Raw genomic sequence first — 27247 nt, 5'->3', positions numbered from 1 at the left:
GAAGTATTAAGTGCTGAGAGCCTTGCCACCGTACCATCAGCGAAATCTGTTTCAACAAATCAATCGGAAGATGAGTGTATCCAAAAGGTCAACATCGAACGCTTTAACGAGGGCATAGCTGGGATAAAAGTGACCTGATTAAATGGAGTAAGATGGACTACGTTTATTACCCGGAGAAAAATACCGTGAAATAAACGAAGCTGTACGAAGAAACCTCTTCAAATTAGGACCTGATGATGTGGAAAATACAGACTACGATGAGGTAATTATAAATATGAAGGAAAGGTTCTCGAATGCAGCCACGACAAGGAAAGAAAAATTATTGATTTTGTCGATGCTGCCAAGTTCGTGGTCTATTCAGGATGCCATTGATGAGTTCAAAACCAATAGAAATACAGTAAAAGAGGCAAAACAATTGAAGAATAACTGTCTTTCAACCAAAAATACTAGGTCTAGTACTGCATTAACAGATGAGACAAAAGAAATAGTAGTTCAATATTTTGAAGATGATGAAGTAAGTCGAGCTATGCCTGGTCAAAAAGATTATGTATCAGTAAAAAAAGATGGAAAGCGTCAAGCAATCCAAAAACGATTAATGATGACGACTTTGAAAGAAGCGTACACACACTTCAAGGAAATTCACGATAATATTAAAATAGGTTTTTCCTCATTTGCAAGCCTTCGGCCAAGGCAATGTAAGCTTCTTTCCAATTCAGGAACACATAATGTGTGTGTGTGCACAACCCATGAGAATATTAATCTTATTTTACACAGTTTGAAAAGAATCAATTTAACAAAGGATATTAAAATGTTAACTGGTAGTCTTTTGTGTGAAAATACAACATCAAATTGCTATCTACGATCTTGTTCGGATTGTCCAGATTCTTCATCATTGGAAAATACTTTATTCGCTGAGTTTGAAGAAAAATATATTGATCAGTTATCATTTGAGCAATGGGTGACCACGGATAGGTGTGACATAGAAACTATTGTAAAACCTGTAGATGAGTTTGTGTCATATTTTTGCTTGAAATTAGAAAGTTTAATCCCTCACGATTTCATTAAAACAGAACAATCCAGCTTTTTAAAAAATACGAAAAATACATTACAAAATGGTGAATTTTTAGTCATTTGTGATTTTTCTGAAAATTACAGCTTTGTATTGCAAGATGAAGTGCAGTCCCATCACTGGAACGTACAACAAGCTACAATTCATCCATTCGTTATTTATTTTATTGGAAGTACGCAAATTGAACACTTAAGTTTTATTATAATTTCCGAAGATTTAAGACACGATTCAGTATCCGTAAACTTGTTCATTGAAAAAATGATTAACTTTTTACGCGTTGATAAGCATGAAGAAGTCAAAAATATATTTTTTTGTCTGATGGAGCAGCGTCGCAGTACAAAAATCGTAAGAATTTTTCGAGCCTATGTCAATTTAAATCAATGTACGGAATTGATGCAGAATGGCATTTTTTTGCTACATCACATGGCAAAGGTCCTTGTGATGCTATTGGAGGAACAATAAAGCGCATGGCCACAAGAGCAAGTTTAGCCAAAGAACGTGAGCATCCAATTAAAACTGCGAAAGAACTTTTTGATTGGGCAAATCGTAGAAAAGAAAAAGATTTAACCAAATTATCATTTTGTTTTACTACTACTGAAGAGTACGAAATAAAGGCTTCAGAGCTCAGCGAGCAATTTAATAACGCGAAAACGATCCAAGGAACCCAAAAATTTCACTGTTTCATTCCATTGTCGGAAAAAAAAAATTAAAGCAAAACTATACTCAAACTGTGCTGATAATAATTCAAAAGTGTTCGATATTTTAAAAAAATTGAATAAAAATAAATAAAAAATAAGTATTAATAAACTGTTTTCATGATATCATAACCCATACCAAAATTCAAACCCAAAACTCTTAGAGTTTCTATAACAACATTGTGTAACTGCCACATTTAATTTAATACTTAGGATAATATTAATTAATTTTTATTTATACATATAATATTTATACATATAATATACATAATATCGATGAATACATAAATATGGAATATCATACAAACAACTTGTTTAACTCACGCAAGGCCCTTAACAATAAAATCAGCATCAAACTGCGATTCTTGAAAAAAAAAATACACGGAAATTTTTTTTTGTTTACTACATATATGTGAAAATTGTGAAATGTTTGAAATGTCATAACTTTTTTGTTTATTAGTTTACCATCACCAAATTTTTATGGTAGATAGCTAATATAATGGACCGTTTTCCCTAAAAAAATTACGTTCGAAAAAGATAGGGTTTTGAGATATTTGAGTTTTTGTGACAAAAATGATATTTTTAAAGGCAAAAAAATTTTTTTTTTACTTTGCACATTTTCTTAAGAATCACCATTTAGTTGTCTAACTTTGCTGAAAAAATCATAACAATCGAACATTCCGTTTTTGCTGTGCAGCTTTTTAAATATTTTTGAACCATTTTCACATACACCCTTTTGAAAAGTTAGTCGTGACTCAATATGAAGATTTGATATCGAAAAATGACGATTTAGATGAAATTGAAAAACTGTGCAAAGTTTCAACTCAATAGAAAATCATGAATTAAAAATTTTCTTAAATTTTGATGCTGTTGCTTGGAATCGCTCTACTAATAAACTGAATTTTTCACATGTTCTCAAGACTTCCTGGGGAAATAAAATCTGACATTTTTTTCATAAATAAGTTAAATAATTCCTTAGAAAATACCTCCAGATTTTTCAACAAAAAACAAGAATGCTTTCAGAAATTCATATAGAAACTCTTTCGAAAATTATTTCAGGTATTTCTTCTAATACTATCGGAAATTCCATTCTCTCGAAAATATCTCCAGTAATTCCTCCGAAATTTCCAGCAAGAATTTCTTCCTCAATTTTCCTCTTGGAATTTCCCCAGAAAATCCCCCGAAAATTACTTCGCAGATAAATGCAGAAATTCCTTTGGAAATTCAAAGAAGGCGATCAGAGAATTTCGAACATTTCCTCGTTGATTCCATTACTAGTTTTTTTTTAATGAATTTCTTCGAAAAAAACTTTTAGAAATTCCTTTGAAAGTTCCTGTAGGATTTCGTTTGAAATTCCTTCGAAATTCCATTGATAATTTCTTCGGAAATACCGTTTTGACTCAAATCCTGAACATGACTCATGTTCCGAACACTAACGATTTATAGCCCTGAAACTAAATTTTTTCGTACGGAGGGCCAATATTAGAAACGAAATGAATATCCTATGGAAAGAAGCACGCGAATAAGGTTGAAATAGCCATAGCGGAATATGAGTCATGTTCTAGACTTGAGTCAGAACGGTACCTTATGAAAATCTTTCAGGAATTGTAGAAATTGTTGAAGGAATACCTTCGAACATTAGTTTAGGAGAAATCCTTCCGAAATTTCATTAGGAAATTCTTTGAAAATTCCTATAGGAATTCTTTCGGAAATTAATTGACGAATTTCTACGCGATATTTAGGAAATCCTTCAGAAATTCTTCTTCTTCTAAGAACTCCTCCACCAAATTATGCCAGGAATTCCTTTTGACATTCCTCCAGTAAATTGTCTGGAAAGTAAATTTGTAAATTTCTCCGGAAATTTCTTGAAAACTTTCTCCAAGAAATCCTGCAGAAATGATTTTAGTTAATCCATACGAAAATTCTTCCGAAATTCCCGCAGGAATCATTCCAGAAATTTAGTTGGAAAAATACATGATATACATGATTCTTCGGAAATACCAAAGGAAAATCCTTCGGATATTGCTACAGTACTATACCAGATAAATTGTTTTATAGGGATACTTTCGGTATTCCTTTAGGAGGAAGCATTCGAAAATTTCTTTGGGAATGTCTTTGAAAATTTCTTTTGAAATTTGTTCAGAAATTGATTCAGAAATTTCGTCGAGATAGAAATTTCTAAGAGATTCCTTTAAGAACTTCTTCAGAAATTCACCAGGAGTTCCTTTTGACATTCGTCCAAGGATTCCTTCGGAAAATTCTCTGGAAAAGCTTGTAAATTTCTCCAAAAGTTCATTAGAAACTTCTTCCAGGAAATCGTTCGGAAATCCTTTTAGTAAAACCATACGAAGTTTTTTCCGAAATTCCTACAGAAATTTTGGTGGAAATTTTGTTGAGAGAATTTTTCCGAAAATTTATCAAAGAATGAAATAGGAGTGAATAGGACTTTTCGGAAGAGTTTCTAACGGAAATTTCAAAGGAATTTACAGATGGAATTTCCAAAAGAACTCTCAAAGTAATCTTCGAATGATTCCCAAAAGATTTTTTGAATAAATTTCTGAAGTGATTCCCGAAAGAAATCTTAGAGGAATATAATAAATGAAACACTTTCTAGATGAAGTTCTGAAGCAATTCCGAAAGAACTCCAAGATTTTTTTCTTAGAGTTTCCAAAGGGATTTCATAAGAAATTACTGTAAGAACTTCTTTAAGAAATTCCTGCCAAAGCAATTTCTTTAAAAAGTTCGAAGGAATTCCTAAACCAATTTCCAAAAAAAATCATAAAGAGATTTCCGTAGGGGGGTCCCGTAGCGTAGTTGGCTACACGTTCGCCTTACAAGCGAATGGTCATGGGTTCGATTCCTAGCCCCTCCACCAAACCCTCGTCAGTCGCCGGATCCACAGCCCATACGGTGGCGTTCTGGGGTGCACGCCTTACCGTCACGGCTGCTTGATGACGACTGACAACTTGTTCTTCTCGGAGGCATTCCTCCAACGTTACCCGGATAAACGGCAACCGAACAATGCAACGATCATTGGATAGACTAAAGACACTATAAACAAAGACAGGAAATGTTCCAATTGGAATTCCAAATTTACTGTCAGTGTCATTCCAATCGAGCAAACGACCTGTCATTCCAAAATATCAAGCGCAACATTTGGCAAGGGTTCATTTGAACCAGCACGAATAAATATTTTGTATTAATATTTGAATATTTTTCATGGATTTAGGTAAAAAGTGTTCGTATGTGATTGAAAATTAATTGAACATGTTTATAGTGAATTGTGGCTTTTATTGGGTGGTTGAACACGATTCAAATCAAATATTTTGGAATTATTAAATTTGAATAGACCAATGTGGAAAGTATATCCAGCATCAGCAGTGTTGCGCACGCAGAGTTGCCTGGTGATTTATTTGTTCAGGGATCAGACTTCCCGTCTTTGTATATAGTGTCTTTAGGATAGACGACATGGAAAAACGGACACAATGGACTCACGATGAGATGCAATGAGCATAGATAGAAAGGTGAGGAAGAAGACCAAATGCAAGTGTATTAGTGGATGATGGAAAATGTAAACAGCAAATGGTGACGTACATATTTGCACGGCTTCTTATGGGAGCTCGGTTGAATGTAGTAGTGAAAACTTTTTCGCCATACACGAAAGGCACGCACACAATATATGGATTTCCATACCTTAGTATTTATTTACATTGGATGAGATGGACAAGCACCGACAACAATAATGATAATGGAAAATCTAAAACTATATTCTGTGTGGATTCTGGCAGCAGAATGCCGCAGTAGATCTCGGCAGAGTAGCGGTTAAGTAACACAGAGTGCCTGTATCAAATAAGGAAAGGAATAAAAAAAAAGAGATTTCCGAAGAAATTCTCCTCCTTTCGAAAGGGTTCCCTGATAGAATTTCCTGATACACGAATTCTTGGATCATCTTTTGAAGAAATTTTTGAAAGAATTCTTTAATTAAGTTTTGAAGGTATTACTAGATTTATTTGCAGAGCGTTTTGAAGAAATTCTTTGAGAAATTGAATCCTGGAGGAATTTCCGAATTTTGGAAGGTATGCCTGAAAGTTTTTTTTTCTGAATGACTAACCCCATTAATTATTCCTGGGGGAATTTTCTACAAAAAAAAATGCCCGGAAGATTTTCCGAACGAACTTTTGCATAAATTCATGAAATATCACCTGAATGAATAGTGGAGACATTTCCGAAGAAACAAATTTTCAAGGAATTCTTGAGAATATCCGAAGAAATATGATGATTGATCGACTGCAATGCCGATATTTTTTGTTTCTGTATTTGGCATGAAGTCTTAATTCCAGATTCTAAATAGGATTTCCTGGAGAAATTACTAGAAGAATTACCTAAAGGAATACTTGCAGGAGTTTCTGAAGTGATTTCTGAATGAATTCCTGTAGAAATCCAGTAAAAAAAAAAACAAAAATTCCAATAGGTATTCGTTTTAAAATTCCATTGGAAATTCTTCCGTAGATTCCTTTAATATTTATTTAGGAAATTCCTTCAGAAATTCCTCTAGAAATACATTTGGAAATTCATCCAGAAATTTTTTCTAAAATTTCTCCTCCAGACATTATTTTGAGAACCTCCAGGATTAATTTACAATTTTTTTGTCTTCATTAGCGAGACTTTCAGCCCTAGGCTGGCTCGTCTCGCTTTTATTTACAAAATTGTCCCAGTGGTTCATTTGAATACTTATCCAGGGATTGCGTCAATGTAGTACATTATAAAAACGTAACCCCATCTTAGGCTGGTTTCGAAGCCGACGACATGAATCTCCAAGCTCCACAGCACTGATTAATTAGGAAAGAAGCGGATACGAATTTGGAGGATCTGCTAATCCTGACTGATTTTTTTTTCCATTCCGTATCCATTCTGCTTGGATCATTAAGTTTTGCGAGCAAAGGCATAGAATGTAGAATTGACAATCTGGATCCTCAACATTGCGAGAAACATTATATGACTGTATTACCACAGACCTTTCCCGCATTTTGTAATCGTAAATCACCGATCGAAATGTCCTACATGTCGCCGTGGGTCATGCCGCTAGCTATAGTTTGCGCGCAAAATTTACGCGCCACGAAGCTTCGTCAAGTTAATAAAATTGAACGACGCGACGCCTGGCTCACTTGCGCGACTGTTTCGTTGAGTTTCAAAATTTTGCTCTCGCTCTCGCGTTTTCGTTTCGCACTCTCCCGTTAGCTTTCGATCGAAGTTGGGCTGGGAGAGAAACGTCAAACGCAACACAAAACGTCAAACACTTTCGCCAAAGCAGAAGCAGTTCTTGTTCGTTTCGGTAAGGAATCTTGTTTTGTTACAAGTTTCACGTTGAAATTTTCAACAAAAACTATCCAAATTGGTCTGTAAAACAATGTAAAGTGCAGCTCCGGTCGTGATTACACCCAATTTAACGGAATACTAAATTGGGGTAGCACCAAAAGGGCCCCAGCGTCGTTTGTGTTGAAATTGTGATTCGCTGCTGCAGCTGCTTCTCTTTGTGGTGGAGGCGATTGATTGCGTTCCTCGGCTTCTGCTGCTGCTAGCTGAAGGTAAGTGGAATTGAAATTTTTAGTTATTGAATGAAAAGTTCTACCGGGATGGTGAATTATTGCATTTCAGATGTCAACCGAGGAGAATGTGACATCATTAAGGGAAATTACCGGATTGAAGCCTGAACAGGCAGCGAATCTGTTGTCTGCATATAATGGAAACTTGGAGGGGGCGATCAATGCATTTTTCGAGAATCCGGAGGGTGTCTTGAATCCGGATCCGCCAGTAGTGATAAATGACGACGAGGAAGATGATGTACGGGCGCCTATACCGCGGAAGACGGAAGTGCTGCTGCCGGCAGAGGACACAACACGTGGAAGGTTGAAGCGACGAGGCGCCACGATTACGGAAGTACCGTTCCGAAATTTTGAACTCGAAGGTAAATTGCAGGAACAGATGTTGATGCAAGGACAGGGACCTTCGTCCAAGAAAATTACCCGATTAGAAGCGCTGTTTATGCCGCCGTTCGAAATCCTATTTTCCGGAAGTTTTGACATGGCTCAAAGGCATGGCAAAAGCGTAGATAAATGGATTCTGGTAAATCTGCAGGATGATCTGAACTTTAGCTGTCAAACGTTGAACCGAGATTTGTGGTCCGATCCACGACTGAAAGATTTTCTACGGAACAATCTAATTTTCTGGCAAACGTCCAACAAGACTACGGACGGTGCCAAATTCAAAACATTCTACAAGGTCAACAATGAACCGTACATTGGAATGATTGACCCACGTACTGGTGAAGAAGTGCAAACATTTTCAGCCAGCGACGCGGATCCGGTGAAATTTATGTCGACTTTGAAAAATTTCCTCACAGAGAACAAATCACCTCACGGGAAGGAGGTCACGTTCGTAGAGTCTAGCTTCATGCGACCATCAACTTCCCAGGCATCTTCGGCCGGTGCCAACGGTTCCAATGCATCCGGTTCCAAGAAACCCATCTGGATTCCGGACGAAGACGAGGAAGAATTTCAAGAGATCACAGATAGCAGTGATAGCGACATGGAACCAGACACTCCCACATCAAAATCTCCATCCAAGCAGGCATCGATCCCAACGGAAACGCCCAGCGCACCGATTCTGAGCTCAGATGACGAGGCGAATCTTCCGCCGGCGGAAAAGACTCGCATTATGCTCAAGATGCCCGGCGACGTCACCGAGCGATTATTCTTCCGCAGCTCTCGAACCTTGGACCACACCAAGGCCAAACTCATGAACAAATTTACCAGCAAGTTTGCCGATCAGAAGGGAAAATCGGTCCGGTTCTTCTGTCCAGCCGTCAAGGCTGATCTGGCCTCGCTCGACGGAAGTCAGACACTGCTCGACTTGAAAATCCACCCGAACGCGGTCATACACGTGACGGTGGACGACTAGAAGCGTGATGTTACAACATCGGTTGGATTCAGCTATTTCTAAATATTCTAATTTTAAGGAACCAACGTCGATCCCACAGATGCATGCGGTTAAAATTTTAGTTTCTGAGAAGCCAATAAATTATGTAATCATTTGAATTTATGGAGACTAAACGTATTAATGCGATGACAGTTCCAACTTCAAGGAAACGTTCATAGTTAAGGTAAGTTCATATTGCATTCCCACAATTTGTCTTTCCACACGAAATATCAGATAAAGGTTGTCAAAAAGTAGCATAGTTTGTGAGTAAACTCTAATTACATTCGAAAAAACATTATTGCCTTCTTTAATGTTGTTTCGTCGTGATATTTTGATCATTCTTTTGAGGGAATATTACATAGTGCTAAACATATAATTTATTTCTACTCCAAATTTGAGAAAAGACATATAAAATACCAGCTTTCTGAATTACCTGACAAAGTGCTACTTCTGCTTCACCATTCGTTCCATTCAGGGCAGGCGATGCACATCCACTTTCCACTGGCGCCTGCAGTCGAAACTTGAGGGAATCACACTTCATCAAAATTCGCTGACCGAATTGCTCCTGATACGGTTCTATTGATTCCACTTTAACAGCAGAAATCACACCTCCCTTCGTTGAACCACCATGTCCATGCTGTTGATATGCCCCAAATAACCTTCGCCGGTTGTCTTTTCTGGCCTGAGCAATCGACATGTCCGTTTCTCGGCCGTATTTCATCAGCTGGGGGTTCATGCTCTGCTCCAGACCCTTCAACGTCCCGTACATCATCATCGTACTGGGGCTGGCCGGTGGCGCAGTGGGAGCTGTCGTTCGCTCCAAGGAAGCAACTCTTTTATCCTCCTGCAGTTTGTTCTGTTGTATCACCGACGATATTTTCTTCAGCCAATCATCCATGTCCGCCTCGTCGTCCGCTGCCAGAGCGAACGACTTCTGCTGTGGGGCATTCATCTTCAGCTCGAAGCAATACCGGCCCTTCTTCGGGTTGGGTACAACTTCGGTGCAGAAGTCCATCACGATGGTGGTTTTGGCTTCGACCTGTTTCTCGTCCTTGTGCAGCTCCAGGATGTACGTGCCGTCGATTTCCTGCCTGAGGTAGCAGTAGCGCCGTTTGAATGATTTCGATCCGATGTGGGCGAACATGCGGTCCGAATTGGTGTCCGGGCCTTTCAGCAGGTAGCCCTGCTTGGTGATGGTGTCCGCCTGGGAACGAGTCATCTGCTCGTCCAATCGGTCATGATCGGTGTCGATTTCGTAGAGCTCCTCCTTCAGTTCGTCCGATGGCTGAATTCTGAAATGAGACAAACGAACACAATCGCTTAGGAAAACATTCACGGCATTATTTTTTATCAACAATGTTTCAATTTATTTATAGTAATGTCTTGTCTTGCAGGACGACTTTTTTATATAGAGTATATACGAATTTGTGTTTTTTCCATTGAATCCTAACAAAACTGGTATAGGTACCTACATATAAGGATACATATTTATAAATCATTACTGTTTCTTAGTAGCTGCGATTTTGTCTTAAAAATGTCTACACTATAGCTCTGCTTATTGAAGTGAATGTATTCAGAATATAAAGACCAATGTTGTAACGGGTTGTTACAAAACCATACAGGGTTGTCAATAATTTTCCAGAATTATAAAACAACATTGAATAGCGGAAAAAGGAGCTAGACCGCCACAAAGGGCCGGGTCGCTGACAACGATTGTAGCATCAGTAAGCATTATTTTCACATTATTATTACGAGGGCAGATGCTCTATAACGCAAAAGGGTAATAAAACTGGAAAACATATTTTTTCAACCTTCCAACCAACTCTTGAAATGTTCGTTAGAAGTTGGTTAAGTGGACACTCAATTTTTCTTATTATTTAAGGTATTACCGTGACATGCCCTATTACCGAGGTGTTAAGGACGTGTAAACAATAAAGTTGATACACAAAATTTAATTTGCAAGAATCACCCTTGAACCAGAGCCGTCGCGTCTGCATGTGCAACCTGTGAACAGCATAGGTAGCAATTTTGTCCCTATCAGAACGTCGGCTTAGGAGGCACGTTCCCCTCAATTTGGGAGATTTTTGCCGGTCTAAGAAATTTTTAGGTTAGTTATTTTCTCGACATTCCTATGTAGGATGATGGTTTCTGGTTTTTATAGTAAGGAGTATTTTTTATTGAGTTTTGACAAATATTAGTGGGGCCTAATCATTGAACTTTTTGAAATTATGGTTCTGTGCATTGTTCATCTAGATTCTTTCCTTCAGATAGATGAATGAAAGTGAAGCTCATCAATCACTTCAAAGTCTACTGGTTGTGCCAAAAATCATGAAAATAAGTGTCGTTTAGAAGAAAATGCATTTGGAGTATGATTTTCGTTTATTGTTTAACTATTCTGAACAGTCAGACAATTTTGTTTTCATAAGATTCATCCCTTTAGCACGATTTTCTGACTAAAAATCCAAACTTTTGAAAATCCTTCACAAAACTACCCTGATTCTGATCGTCCAGATTTTGTGTTTGCGTTTTCTGTTGGTGGTATTTGGCTTGGCCAAATAATTTAATGTCATTGAAAGTGATTGCCAATTGCAATAGGTAATGCGACTATAAAATGAAAAGTGAACTAAATTTTGAATTGGTAATGAATTTCTAGTGGAACTGGAAATGATCGTTTCTAATGAGTATTTCTCCAAACTTGTTAATATTTACTAAATTAATGATTTTGTGTGTGTTACTTCTACATAAAGTTAAACGATTTACAATGATATGGAAATGCTAATATCAGAAAGATAATTCTTCCCTCCCCCTTCATACGGGAGCTTGGCAGAAGGAAGGTCGTGTGATATGTGCCATCACAAATATTGCCCTCCGTTCGCTTTCAAATCGACTTCTATAAAAAAAAAACATTCTTCATGCCTGCCGTATCCTAACGGAACTATCAATTCTATACTTTCGCCTCTAATTCTATCATGAACATGTACGACTAAGTTTGGAAGATGATATTAGCATTTCCATATCATTGTTAATCTTCTATCTTATATATAAAAATGAAATGGTCTGTGTTCGTATCCGCATAACTCGAAAACGGCTGGATGGATTTTCTTCATCCCTTCAGCAGAAACGTGTTAGGGAAGCAAACCCAATCACGATGCAGTATGCCATGTTTAATATTACGGAAAAAAAAAGAAAAATTGGATAGCTTCATGGAAAAAAACGCGCAGATGGAAATTCCCGCATAGAACAAATCACACATAGTGTGCGTTGAATGGACATATCAACAAATCTGCTGCTGTGAAGTCCAATGATTTATGACATACACAAATATGAAAAGAATAAATAATAATCAGTACCGAGGAGTCAACAACTATCCTGAAACGCATTATGGAACGTACACACGGGTCAAGCAGTTTGACTAACATTAACTCCACCTCTCGTTTATTCAAACATTTATTCAGTTTTACCAACAGCGACACGAACAATCAATTTATTCGACCAACAATATCACACACGAACGACCGAAGCACCAACTCGAGCACCAACCATCAAAAAATTTATGGGGGTTTGTGCAACTTCACTACAAATGCTCATACATGTTCGGCGAACCTTGACTCCACCCCCGACAACTCAAACCAAAATCAAACCGTTTTATTTTTTTCCAACCGAGCTGCCAACTGTCAAATGGTTGTTCGAACAACTTCACACACGTTCAAACAAAGCAGCAACCGAAGCGTTTTCGTGGGGGCGGAGTCAATGTTCGTCGAACTGCTTGACTGGTGTGTACGTTGCATTATACATACTTTTCTTTTGAGGTGCCAATGTACGTTGTACGAGTCGGTTTCTACGCGTGGTATACCTTAGTTCGTATCGGTTGGTTTTAAATGCGACTTGTTGGGCCTGCCACCTCTCGCCGAGTCAGGTCCGGGCTATTGAGTCAGGTCCTACCCAACACCAAGACTTGGGCTAGCGTACTTCAAGCGGCAGACGGTCTCTTTAGTAGAGCCTACTTGAGGATATAATATAGGTAGTTAAACAGAACTCATTTTCAAACCCAATCCCATCCTAAACAAACCCCACAACTTGCAGTGACCAGAGGGCGGTTTATCAAGCACTTGAACATAGCTCATGCTGCCTTTGAAAACTCACAAACTTCAAAATAGAATTAAGAAGCCTCATTTTGAGAAACCTACCCTTACTTCGAAAGTTTCGTACCTGAGGAATCTCATATTGAAACGGTACTCCGAAGGCAACAATATGGAGCGGCATGTCACTGAAATGGAAGAAGCATTTGAACGACTATCTCTAGCTGGACTTGAACTCGACAAGAAATTACAAGTTGCGTTAGTATTAAGCAGTCTTCCGAAGTCGTTCAACACATTAGCGACAGCTCTCGAAGTGCAGATGAGGAACTTACCTTGGAACTGGTCAAAATAAAACTAATCGATGAAGTCACGAAGCAAGGAAGTTTCAGCGACGAAGCTGTTCTCAAGGCAGGCACGAGTAAGAGAAGTTTAATTTGCTATTATTATCAAAAACCTGGACATAAGCAGCGGTAATGCCGTAAGATGATGAACAGTCGTGAAACAGATACATCGAAAGATGATCGCAAAGGACGGAAGAATTTTTAAGAGCAAAAATTGTACGTGAGAACACTGATTTCGCTTTCATGATGTTCGATTCCGGAAAGTCTTCGGGGAAATGGATTGTTGATTCAGGCGCAACCTCGCATATGTGTGGGGATAGAAGCTACTTCACGGACGTGGTGGAATGTTCTACTGAATACAATAGTTTGGCAGATGGTAAGACAATGAAGGCGAAAGGTAGAGGAAACTGTAGCGTTATGTGCTATGACTCTGCAGGTAACAAGAATAACATCACTCTTTCTGAAACACTGTTTGTACTGGATCTGGAAGCAAGCCTTATATCGGTTCGAAAGCTTGTTGCAAAGGGAGCGAATGTCGCCTTCGACGCTAGTGGTTGCAAGATCATGAAGGGAAAACAAGAAGCGGCCTCTGCTATACTAAAACGTGGATTATACGAGTTGAATACGGTAAATGAAGCACTGAAAGTAAATGAAAAGGATCATTGCGCAGACTGTCAACATCAATGGCATCGACTTTTGGGCGGCCACCAAAGATATTTCGTTCGGATAATGGCGGAGAATTCAAGAATAAGTCATTAGAAGCATTTTTCAAAGCCGAAGGTATTCGTCAACAGTTTACCACACCACATACCCCACAACAGAACGGAGTTGCTGAAAGGAAGAATCGGACGCTGAAGGAAATGGCCAGATGTATGATGCTTGATGCTAAACTACCAATGAAGTTCTGGGCAGAAGCCGTGAGTACTGCCAACTATCTTCAAAATAGGCTTCCATCGATACCAATAGAGCGTACACCATATGAAATGTGGTGGGAGAGAAGCCAGACTTGAATCATTTACAGATTTTTGGATCCGCAGCGTATGTGAGGATTCCGAAGGCAAACAGATCTACACTGGAATCAACAGCACAGAAACTTGTTTTTGTTGGATATTCGACGAACCAGAAAGCCTATAGATTCATCGATTTGAAGACAAACCGTGTTGTGAACAGTAGAGATGCCAAGTTCCTACCAACCAACAGATCTCGTAAAATAGATGGAGACGAAAGTTTCGTGGACTACCCGTTATTTACAATTTCAAAAGCTACTTGCAAGACAAGTGAATTATCAACTGTTGCAGGCGACGTGATAGACGAACATTTACATTCTGAGGAGGAGCCTGAATCTGATTATGAAGATTGCGATGAAGCTAATGAAACTCTTATCGATGACAATGGAAGTGGACCTCTACGTCCTAGCAATACACTGATTGAAGCTACTCATACACCGGCACGGATCTAAAAACGCTCGACAAAAGGAGTTCATCCATCGCGGTCGACTCCAAAGTGGTCGACTTGTAAATGAAAATTGTCACGAACCCAGAAATTACACCGAGGCTATATCAGGCAATGAAAGAGATGCGTGGAGAAAAGCAATGGATGAAGAATTTATATCGTTACAAGAAAACCGAACATGGGAAATTGTGAAACTACCATCGGATAGAAAACCCATTGGCTGCAAATGGATATATCCAGCTTTTTATTATAGCAACGTATAATTACCATAGTTGATTTTGACATATGCCGTGTACAGATTTTATGGTATTTGCAATCCTAGCAACCTGGAGTCTGGCTGAACAATTGACACGTCAAAATTTTCGGATTGTTTTGACATCCAATTTATTATTACCTATCGATTTATTATTTTTTCAAGGTATTTTATTTTGTATTCAATACTTTTTTCATATTTTCGATGGAAATGCAAAACAGGAGATTAGATTTAATATTTTGGGTATGTGCATTTTAATAATTTCCTTCATTCCAGATGAATCAATTAAAAAGTCCTCTTATATGTAAATTGAATACTGAGCATGAACATATATGTAATCGGACTTTGCATCTGTTTCTGCCACTATCTTGAGTCGACTACCAATGAGGAGCTTCATCCTCTTTTTGTAAGGAATCATGAAGCGACGCGTTTTACTATACAGTTTTAAATTTTGGGATTTACTTTGGGCGAGAAGTCTGTTTTTGCTCATACCAGCTACACCTCGAGCTACACTGCCCTGTACTGCCGAATATCGATGTGAACGACGTATTGCACCTTCAACTTCAACTTCATTGTATGCCTATTATATGCCCTCAACTTCAAATTCGTTGAGGGCATATAATATCCACGTTTAAGGTTTTTCAAAATGTTTGTATGTGGATAAATTATTATCGGTTCATAATGTTTTTGCAAGCATCTTCAGGACTATATGCGCCCTGGTAATAAATTCAGTTAAGACTCAACTTCACACCAAAAATAAAATATTTGGGGACGAATCTGGTACGAGTTTGTTAAAATTTAGTACGCCGGATCCTGTGTTTGAGTTTTTTTTTTTCAATTGTACCGTGTAATTTGAACGGGATTTTTAGAACCTGTCGAGAATCAGCAAGTGTTCAGAATTTGAAAAATTGCAAACGTTATTCAACAGAGGAAATATAAAAATATACGAGATGAACGGCCTTCAACTGATAATACGTCATAAAATACTGGAGCGATTGGAAAGCTGTGAGCGGGAATTTTGTGTGAGAAGATTTACAGATATATTATGGTTAACCAGAACAATGTGTACGGTACTCAAGGCTTGCGTCACTTTGAATATCTATGCTTTATTTCGGTCATATCTGTTATTTCTGAGTTCAGGCCTACAATCATTCTTCATAGTGTTGGTTCCCTCTCCGAATCTAATTCGTATTCTGGGGATAGGCTTCATTAAAGCAAATATTCATTGCTTAGCTGCAGAAAAAACTTCGAATTATTAACCACCTAAAAATAGAAACATATTAGGAATATTTGTCAACACATCTGAACGAAAATAAAAACGGTTTAAATTTCAAAACAGTACAATTTTTTTTACGTGTTACTTTTTTAGCAAGCCTCTAAAGGCTACTATGACTGCCCTATAAAATCTGTACACAGCATGTGTCAAATTTGAATTGCCATAGTTGATTTATGGCTAGCGTAAAAAGCTGGAAAGAAAAAGTTCGATGAAAAAGGAAACGTTTCACGTTGGAAGGCCTGCCTTGTAGCTCAAGGGTTCAGTCAGAAATACGGAGAAGACTACGATGCTGTATTTGCCCAGTTGCTAAGCAGGTTACGTTTCGGGCACTATTGTCGGTAGCTGCTGAACGTAAATTGATAGTTAAACACATCGACATAAAAACTGCCTACCTCTATGGAGAACTGGACAAACCAATATATATATATATATGCGACAACCTCCTGGCTATGAAACTGGCAACGCTGAAGATGTGTGCTATCTAAAGAGAAGTTTGTATGGCCTAAAGCAATCAGGGAGAATGCGGAATAAGAAAATCACTGATGTCTGGAAGATACTTGGCTACACACCCGCAGAAACTGATAACTGCCTATTCGTGAAGGTGTCCAAAGGTAAGATGTCGTTTATGCTGCTCTACGTAGATGACATGCTTGTTGTAACCCCAGAAGAAGAAGAATACGAGAATGTGGTAGTCTACTTGAGAAGTAATTTCAAAATAACATGCCTCGGAGATATCAACAACTACCTTGGAATTCAGGTCAATCGAAACGCAAACGGTAGATATATGCTGAACCAGAAAAGCTACATTAAGTCACTAGCCATCAAATTCCTATTGGATCAAGCCAAGCCGTCTGCAATACCGATGGATCCTGGATACCTTAACATCAAGCAAAAGGAGGAGATAATGCCCATCAAAGAAAAATTCATAAGCCTTGTAGGAGCTTTGCTATATTTGGCGGTAAGTACCAGACCTGACATCGCTATTAGTGCTTCAATATTAGGACGCAAGGTTAGCGAGCCAACCGAAGCTGATTGGACAGAAGCTAAGCGAGTCTTACGTTTTTCTACATTCCACCGTTGACTTGAAACTTTTTCTTGACGGATCTGGAGAACTAATTGGATATGTTGATGCAGATTGGGCTGGAGATAAGTCTGATCGTAAATCAAATACCGGTTTCGTTTTTCTACTCGGTGGAGGACCTATTTCATGGACAGCAAGGAAGAAAGCACGCGTAACACTATCTTCAACAGAAGCTGAATACGTAGCAATTTCTGAAGCAAGTAAGGAACTGCTATAGCATATATGGTTATTAAAATTGATGTCGGATCTGGCAGTGAAGCTTCAAAAACCAATTATATTACAAGAAGACAACCCGAGTTGTATTAATCTGTTACGGACTGAAGGAGGAAGTCAACGTACAAAACACATAGATACAAAATTCAATTTCATCCGTGACTTGCAAAATACTGGAATTCTTGAAGTTCAATACTGTTCCACCGAATTTATGCTAGCTGATATACTGACAAAACCATTATCACGCATCAAACATGGAAAGCTAAGAGAATCCTTGGGCCTACAGTTTATCGCGCTTGAGGAGGAGTGTTAGGGAAGCAAACCCAATCACGATGCAGTATGCCATGTTTAATATGTAGTTACTAAATATACTTTCATTGAAACCACCGACTCGACTAGTCACCATTTGTTTTACTCCGAGAAAACGTTCATTTCAGTTTCCGACGGGTTTATATGATATTTCCTTTGTCGAAAATCATTAGTAAAGTTGAGTAAATCGTGAGAAACTAAAATAAAGATTCGTATGGGAAATTCGAATGGGCAGCTCGCAACGCGCAGTTTCGGCTACTATGCAGGACAACGTCTGCCGGGTCGACTAGTATTTGTTATAAAAATGGGGTGAAAACTAAGCTGCTGTTTGAAAGAGCAACATCATTTGTAGTGAAATGAATTTGCTTTTTGATTGAATCACTCGTTCTCATTAACTACGCATCGAAGGGATATGATTTCTAGGACAAAATACCAAGGATGTTATCGATCATTTAGTAATTTGCGTTCGATCGTTTAGTAGTTGGTCAATAAGCTGAATTTCAAAATGTGTTATATGGTGGACTTCTAGTGCGAGGGGTTTTCTACAACTCTGCCTGTCTACGGCTCTTCTTGTTTCTTAGAAGAACGTGAAGAATTCAGAGACTCCCCCTTCGTCTTGTTTTTATTAACCATCGATTTTTTTTTTCGTTATCTTCGAGTAGTTACTCGCGAATCGGCATCCTGAACTCGCAGAAAGCTCCCCCGGATCCGGACAATCAAAATGCGGCCGCCGTGAAGCAGCAATCGACCGTCCGGAGCCATTCCAAAAAAATGCAGAAGCGTGGCCTAGAGTGCGCACATAACCTCAACGTAGACAACAACGACCCAAATCTCCATTCCCCGCAGCAAACCGTCGATAACAACATGACGAATATGCAATCCCCACCCCCGGAGGAAAATCCCTCTGGAAGCAGGAGCGGTAACGGCACACTGCAGCACGTACCTAATGTCGTCGTGAGTAACCAGTTTGAGGTGCTGCAGACCCAAAATGATGATATCTCGGACGAAATGCCAACACTAACTCCGAACCTGACTACGGCAACTCAGGTCCCCAAGACGAAGAAAGTTCGAGTCCCTCCGATTTCGATCATCAACAAGACAACCAGGCAGGTGCGAGAGCTAATGTCAACAACCAACGTAGCACAAACCGAGTACCAAATGAAAGCGACCAAGACGGGAGTACAACTTTACTGCGCGGGAGAAACAGGCCGCCATAGAAGCGCTCCAGCAGTCGGACATCCAATTCCACACCTATACCCCTGCCGCCGAGAAGCCAGTGAAAGTTATTTTATCGGGTCTGCCGGTATACGAAGTTCACGATCTGGAGACAGAGCTTACTGCACTGGGAGTAATAGCGACAGAAGTGAAACAGTTTTCGCGCAAGGTTGATGATCTGGAGGAAAGTGCGCTATATCTCCTCCACTTCATGAAAGGAGCTGTAAAATTATCGGAGCTGCGGAAGGTTAGAGCTGTCTTCAACGTCATCGTGAACTGGCGCTACGTTGAACGTCGACAAACTGACGATGTGCAATGCCACCGTTGTCAGCGATTCGGCCATGGTATGCGAAATTGTAATCTTCGCCCACTATGCGTCAAGTGTGGCGAAAAACATCTCGTCAGAGTGCAAACTTCCTAAGAAAGCAGATTTGGAGCGTGTTGACAAAAACGAAACACGCAAATTGATCAAATGTGTCAATTGCAGTGGCCAACATACGCCAAATTTTCACGGCTGCCCCACGCGAAAGAGTTAAGCCCCTGACAGAAAATATATGGGCTAACTGTCAAATTTGCCGTTGCCGTCGCCGTTCCGCTGACATTGTGTTTGGGCCTTTACGTTGAGGGAATGGCAAAAAAGCGTGCCGATCGCAGAAACGCAGCACCCTTTCCTGATCCACTGCGTACCCCCCAAGGGCGTCCTAGCGATTCAACGACTGCTCCCCCGATGGGAAGCTCATATGCCCATGTGCTTCAAGGCCAAACAAACAACAGCAATCTATTCACAATGTCAGAATTTCTCGCCCTGGCGAGAGAAATGTTTGACCGTCTTGTCAACTGCCAAACAAAGCAGCAACAAATTCTTGCTCTATTCGAGCTTACGACCAAATATGTCTACAATGTCTACTATAGCCAACTTGCTGCTCGTTAATTGGAACGGGCGCTCAATGTGGATGCAACGTCACAATGTGGATGTGGGAATCGTGACCGAAACATGGTTGCAACAAAAACATTCATTTTTCCACCAAAGTTTCGCGTGCGTCCGGGTGATGCTGACAGAGGAGGAGGTGTTCTAATTGTGGTCCGAAGGGGGATCAAATTTTCCGAGCTCAACGTTTCAACCAAGGTCATCGAAAGTGTGGGTATCTCGATCAACTCTGTGGATGAAAATATACACATAATAGCCGCCTATTTTCCGGGAGCGAAACGACGGTCGGTCTGGACACAGTATCGCCGTGACATTTCCACTCTCACCAGAAGAGCCGACCCATTTTTCATAGTGTGTGATCTGAATGCGCGTCACCGTCATTGGAACTGTTCAAAGGCTAACAAAGCAGGTACACTACTACGTCAGGAAGCAGCTAGTCGTAACTTCTTCATCCATTTCCCGGACTCCTTCACTTTCCACCCCGCTGGTCGTGGTTGGCACTTTCCAATAACCTACTGGACATGAGTAAGCCGGTCACTTTGAACGAACTGTCATCGGACCACCTTCCGGTACTGTTCAACATTAGCCTTTCAGCTCCAACCGAACTGAATATACCGAAATTTCGCAATTACGCCCATGCGGATTTGCCTCGTTTCCAACGCGAGATCAACTCAAAGTTGAACTTGTTAGACCCAGCCATCACCAATTTGACCAACGAAGAACAGATTGACGCTGCTGAAGCTGTTTCGGTTCCTGAATTCCAGCAACGAGTCTATCAGGTCGCAACGATTCCAGATGACACCCGAAGATTGATCGCTTTGCGTAACAAACTTCGACGACAGTGGTACAGAGGAAGAGATCCCATCTATCAGGATATCGTAACGGCACTGAATCGCAGGATTCTCGAGGAGTGCGATCAAGCCAACTTTAAAAAGTTCAAAGAAACCCTTAGCACATTGAATGACAACCGCGACACCCTCTGGCGGATCACTAAGGCGCTGCGGAAAACCTCTAAATACAGTCCTCCCTTGCGACAAGGTGACAACATCATAGCCTCTCCCACAGAGAAAGCGCAGCTACTAGCCACGAGCTTCGCAAAGGCACATTCCAATCAAATGGCAGATGATCCTGAAACTACTACCGCGGTGAACGAGTCCATCGCATTCATCGACCACACACTGCTGACTGATGCTCACCCTTGGCTAATTCGTCCGAAGGAAGTTGCTCGTATCATACGAAGGCTTAAATCCAAAAAGTCTCCAGGCCAAAATAACATCCGTAACTGTGTGCTCAAAAAACTGCCCCGAAAAGCGCACATCTTCCTCGCCAAAATCTTCTCCGCTTGTAATAGACTTGGATACTTCCCGAACAGCTGGAAACACGCTGTTGTAGTTGCCATTCCCAAGCCCAATAAGGACTCTACGGACGCGTCCAATGAATTATTGGCAGTGATTGATTTTCTACCCGCCGCATCCACTACCAGGCGCTATCGTATATGCGACATCTAACGCGGGTTTTCTCAGAATTAGGAACTTTTCATGAAAAGCTATTTGGTACCGGTTATGGAGGATGGTGTCCGCTACTACACCTACCAAATATTTTTTCGATTAAGGTGCTTAATTTTTCGAAATTGAATCTTAGATGCCTTTCGCCATACTGATTTCAGAAAGTTAACTCCTAGTGTGCCGCTGTAAGCACGCTCAAAGCAGGCGATTTATTACAGGTCAATTAGTCTGCTGCCCACTTTCAGCAAACTGCTCGAACGAGTGATTCTAATACGCATCGAGCAAAACCTGGAAAACACCAACATTATTCCTGACGAACAGTTTGGTTTTAAAAAAAAGGACACTCCACCAACCATCAACTTGTACGCCTTGTAAAAGAGGCATGGTGCTTTTGGACGTCGAAAAAGCGTACGATTCTGTGTGGCAGGAAGGATTTCTACACAAAATGAAACGTGGAAACTTCCCACTTTACGTCCTAAAATGATCCATTCTTTCCTGCTAAACCGCAGTTATCACGTGTCTGTGAATGGGCATTCATCAAGCCGGCGCAATGTACCCTTTGGTGTACCACAAGTGGCTGTCCTGAGTCCCACGCTGTACAACATCTTCACTGCAGACCTGGTGATGCTTGACGATGTGAAGTACTTCCTCTTTGCTGACGACACGGGATACATTGCATCGGATTCCGACCCGATCGTTGTAACCACCAAACTCCAATCAGCTCAAAACGCGATCGAAAACTACCAAAATAGGTGGAAGTATAAAACCAATGCGGATAAATCGCAGGCAATTTTTTTCACTCGCAAACGCAGTCCGCAAAAGCTTCCTCAGTGTGAAATTGCCGACGCCAAATCCCTTAGTCGGACGACGCGAGATATCTAGGGCTTACTCACGTTCGCCACCCACATCAAGAAGATCCTGAGTGAATGCGACAAACTTACCAGACTACTGTACCCGCTGGTTAACAGGCGCTCACATCTAGACGTCAACTCGAAACTGCTCATCTACAAGACGGTATTCAAGCCAGCAATAACTTATGGATTTCCAGCCTGGTATGACTGCGCTGAGAGTCACAAGAGGAAACTCCAGGTGAAGCAGAATCGAGCTCTAAAGATGATGCTCAACTTGGACCCTTTTCACCCTACTGAAGATGTCTACAGGATCACGAAAATCGAAGAAATCAACGAATGGTTCCACCGAGTACTTCCGAAGTTTTGGATGGGATGTACCTCCTCAGCAAACCCTTTGCTGGAGGCTCTGAGCCTGTAGTCTGTGATATTAGAATATTTCATTTTTTTGCTCTTTTCTTTAACTACCTATCCCTATCCTTTATTGCAATTACGAAGGTTTTCTTTGAACTTTTTCCATCAATATGTTTAACTGTATCATTTGTAACTAAAATACCAGCACAGGCTTGTAGAATTAATGAGCTGCTTGAAAGGGAGTCCATAACCCAGCTTAGGATAATAACTGCACCAATGTAATGCTAAAAAAAAGAAATTAAATTGAATTTAATTGTTTTTATTAATGCTCACACACTAAGTTTTTATTTTTCGAGCTCGGCAAAATAGGGCACCGCTGTAGCTCAGAAAATTTAAAAACTGAATCGTTTATTACAGTATAAGCATAAGTACTAGAACAAGCTTCAATGAATCACATAAAGTGGTTGGATTTCTACTCGCCGCTATCCAGGCGCTGGCGTATATGTAAAATTAGCCAGCATGAGTTAACCACCTGAAGTTTGTATGGCCAAAGACATCTAACGCAGGTTTTCTCAACAGCAGGAACTTTTCACGAAAATCTATTTGGTACCAGATATGTAGGAAGGTGTCTGCTACTACGCCTACCAAATATTTTTTCAATTAAGGTGATTATTTTTGGGATATTAAACCATAGATGCCTTTCGCCATACTGATTTCCGAAAGTCAACTCCTAGTGTGCCGCTGTAAGCAGGCTCAAAGTAGGCGTTCCATTGGCTATAATTTATGCATAATGTTGTAGGGCATATTTGGTTTCATCACCAACACCGGTTTGACACCGGGTGCTTATAGGACCATCTTCGGAGGTGTGTAACAATACGGTGTGTGGCGGCGATATTGACATCATGGCACGTAACTTTGAGAGGATGGAGGAAGCCTGCATCAGACTGAAAAGCGAAGCTAAATGGATTGGACTAGTCATCAACACGTCGAAGACGATGTACATGATAGGAAGAGGCTCAAGAGAGGTCAATGTAAGCCACCCACCACGAGTTTCTATCGGTGGTGACGAAATCGAGGTGGTTGAAGAATTCGTGTACTTGGGCTCACTGGTGACCGCCGATAACGATACCAGCAAAAAAAAATCGGAGTCGCATCATGGCAATTGATCGTACGTACTTTGGACTCCGCAAAACGCTTCGATCGAATAGAGTCCGCGCCGTATCAAACTGACTATCTATAAAACGCTTATTAGACCGGTAGTTCTCTACGGACACGAGACCTGGACTATGCTCGTGCAGGACCAACCCGGGAGCAACTTGACATATGCAGTACAATGTCACTGTACCCCGAAATTTTGGTCCGGGTGGTCCTGTCAAACTCGAGATTAATCCAGGCTATAGACATCCCTATATAACTCCATTAGCCTAAAATAGCCACCATGTCCCGGGCACAATGTGCAGATAGACCGCTGTCAGTTGCATGAGATGTCAACAATCGTCAACAACACCAATGATTGTAGCTTGATAATTAAAAATATCCACAACAATAAAAGAGCAGGATTTATTTTTAAATTCTGCTCAAGCTTTTCACGGTGAAATAAAAGACAAATTGTTGTTCTCCATGTAAGTAAAATCAAAATTGATCATGTAGATAAGTTTTAATTAATAAAATCAATTAAACTCATTAGTCATATTTAATTAATATTTCCGATTAAAGTTGAATATTGGAAAGCTGAATTTGGTTGTTTTATGATGTTAAGCTTTTCTAGATTTGAGGTAACTTGCTCGGCGTTGGTGTTGGTGTTGGCTACGCTAAACATGAGCTCTTAGCATAGGGCTGGCTCTTAGCATAGGGCTGGATTAATCGAATCATTTCACGAATAGGGCGAAAATGGAATTGATGTGCAATGCAGAAAAATGGTAAATGAAAATCAATCTAAACTTGAATTAATCAAAGGAGAATGGGGCTTTCATAGCTGAGTATTAAGATGACCGCCTTAAGGTTGTTGGGGCGGATTACCAAAACATTTTTGGTGGGTTAATTTTCTCGGATAACGGTTTATCGTTCAGCGGGAATACCGCATAACTTGAAAATTTATTCAACTTTTGGAGGCAGACAATTTTATATTAGGATTGGAATACAGACATTTTAATATGGAGTACCGTCGTCGGGGGTAACAATGTGTCGGGGTGGGAATTGATCAGCGCCTTCACCGACGGTCAGGAGTGCGGATACTAAAATATTCTTGTCCTCAGATAAATTGTTAATTCTTGTCCTCAGATAAATTAAATCTATTCTACATGTAGTTAAAACAGTGATCCATTCTCACCCCCATTTGATTATTTTGTCACCCCGATGGCGATATCATGGAGACACAATTAAGAAAATTGGAAGAATGGACACGGAAGATGTAACTTTAGAAAGTAACACCAGCGGAATTCTAGCGCAAAGACAGATTCTCCTATTATTTTTAAATATAGATACTGAACGCATTGGCGAATTCTGAAGAATAGAACAGGATTGTAAGTATCCTAGTGTATTGGTTAAGAACTGCCCAGTAGAAAATAATAGTGGGACATTATTCCTCGATGAGAGCAAGTGGATACATGCCAAGCAAATAAGAATAAGTCCCTGTGAATATTTTTCAAAGCACAAAATTAACAAAATTAAACTACTAGTGAAACGGAAGCGCGATTTTCAAAAAAAACATATGTAATTTATTAATTGTGTATCTGTACACAAGTTTATTAAATATCATTTCTCAAATTTAACTATTAGTATTACATAGATCAGTGTGGACATACATAATGCAAAAATGGAATAAAATGTATGATAGGTAAAAAACTTTTCGTTCCTCAAGGTGACAAATTTTCAATTTTGAAGTAATTTCTTTTCTGTTAATAAATTTTATAACTTTCTACCGAAAGTTGTTAAATAGAATCATTTAATTAATTTCATTAAAACTATTTTCATTGAGCAAAGCAAAATAAATTATAGAGAAAATTTTCGAGAGTTTCGCTATCGACGGTTTCACTTTTATCTATTATCGTCCTTCCATGTGAAGTATATTCGAATACATATCTTTACAAATATTCTTAAACGGTTCACCTGAAATTAGCCAAAGAATTGACTAACAAAATAAATCGAGAAGTTTTGACGAGATCATTGTGTTTATTAAGAGTGTTAAAAATGAGAAGTATTATGCGTAATTTGGTGAATTAAAATGAAACTGCCTTGTCATAAAGGAATTTCGATTTTTCGGTCAGTTTTACATAGTTCTCTTAATCATCTAATCCTTATTTGAGCATCAAGCAGCAAAATTGTAAAACAATGAATAATGGTTTTGGCTCCGTTGCGCTTAATGCACTTGAGCATAATAAGTAAACGAACGAATAATAGAAACATTATTTGTTTTCATCTTTGTTCATTTTATTTTCTTATATTTACTTCGCAATTAAAAATCTGCCCTATTCAAACGAGGTTCCTGTCTGTTATTTGGAAACCACAACTAACGAAACAAAAAACATGACTTCCATGGAGAAAAAGTGTGACGGTGGCGTAGGATGGACCCATTGTTTATGTTTCGAAGCGCCATCTGCGATTTCCAAGTGGGTACGCGAAACTAAGGCTAAATGTCAAGTTGTTCGGGGGTTGTGCAGGACCAACGCGCATCAGCTGTGCTGTTATGAGACCCATCCATCGTTCACACCGCGAAAATCGGAAGACTGCGGTGGGCCGGGCACGTAGCCAGAATGTCGGACAGTAATCCGGTGAAAATGGTTCTCGACAACGATCCGACGGGAACAAGAAGGCACAGCGGGCAAGGTGGATCGATCAGATGGAGGACGATTTGCGGATCCTCCGCAGACTGCGTGGTTGGCGAAGTGCAGCCATGGACCGAGCTGAATGGAGAAGACTTTTATGTATTGCACAGGCCACTCCGGCCTTAGTCTGGTAATAATAATAATAACATACATTTGAGTTTAATACCATATCAACATTGTGTCCCATTGTTGTTTTTGATAATTTATTGTTTAGATTCGTATACCTTTTTCTTATTGGCATTACATCCCCACACTGGGACAGAGCCGCCTCGCAGCATAGTGTTTATTAAGCACTTCCACAGTTATTAACTACGAGGTTTCTAAGCCAAGTTACCATTTTTGCATTCGTATATCATGAGGCTAACACGATGATACTTTTATGCTCAGAGAAGTCAAGACAGCTGGTAAGGATGGTATCGGAGCTGAGCTCATCAAGATGGGCCCGGAAAAGCTAGCCACTTGCCTGCATAAACTGATAGTCAGAATCTGGGAAACTGAACAGCTATCGGAGGAGTGGAAGAAGAGGGTTATATGCCCCATATACAAGAAAGGCGACAAGCTGGTGTATGAGAACTTTCGAGCGACCACCATCCTTAATGCAGCCTACAAAGTGATATCCCAGATCATCTTCCGTCGTCTGTCACCATTAGTGAATGAGGGAAGTTATCAAGCCGGTTTCATTGACGGCCGCTCGACAACGGACCACATCTTTACTGTACGGCAAATCCTTCAAAAATGCCATGAATACCAAGTCCCAACGCATCATCTGTTCAATCAATGATCAAGGCGGCTTACGACAGTATATACCGCATAGAGCTATGGAAAATTAT

The 27247-nt window shown here is 39.9% G+C and overlaps 2 protein-coding genes across 6 annotated transcripts in view; one reads left to right on the top strand and one right to left on the bottom strand.

Moving 5' to 3' along the window:
- LOC134212875 (dedicator of cytokinesis protein 9) overlaps window positions 1–27247 on the bottom strand; it is a 329834-nt gene that overhangs the window by 8538 nt on the left and 294049 nt on the right. For all 5 annotated transcript variants that reach the window (XM_062691137.1, XM_062691136.1, XM_062691140.1 and 2 more), the window contains exon 5: window positions 9173–10031. In XM_062691137.1, the coding sequence (XP_062547121.1) occupies window positions 9173–10031 (859 nt within the window). The remainder of the gene's footprint in view (window positions 1–9172; window positions 10032–27247) is intronic.
- LOC134212881 (UBX domain-containing protein 7) lies at window positions 7046–8858 on the top strand. The gene is made up of 2 exons (XM_062691151.1): window positions 7046–7349; window positions 7420–8858. The coding sequence occupies exon 2, from the start codon at window positions 7420–7422 to the stop codon at window positions 8719–8721; it is 1302 nt and encodes a 433-aa protein (XP_062547135.1). The 5' UTR covers window positions 7046–7349; the 3' UTR covers window positions 8722–8858.

This window comes from Armigeres subalbatus, chromosome 2 (assembly GCF_024139115.2).
Source record: "Armigeres subalbatus isolate Guangzhou_Male chromosome 2, GZ_Asu_2, whole genome shotgun sequence".
Lineage (NCBI taxonomy): Eukaryota > Metazoa > Arthropoda > Insecta > Diptera > Culicidae > Armigeres > Armigeres subalbatus.
The sequence above is the reverse complement of the archived record's forward strand: the minus strand, read 5'-3'. Positions and strand labels throughout refer to the sequence as shown.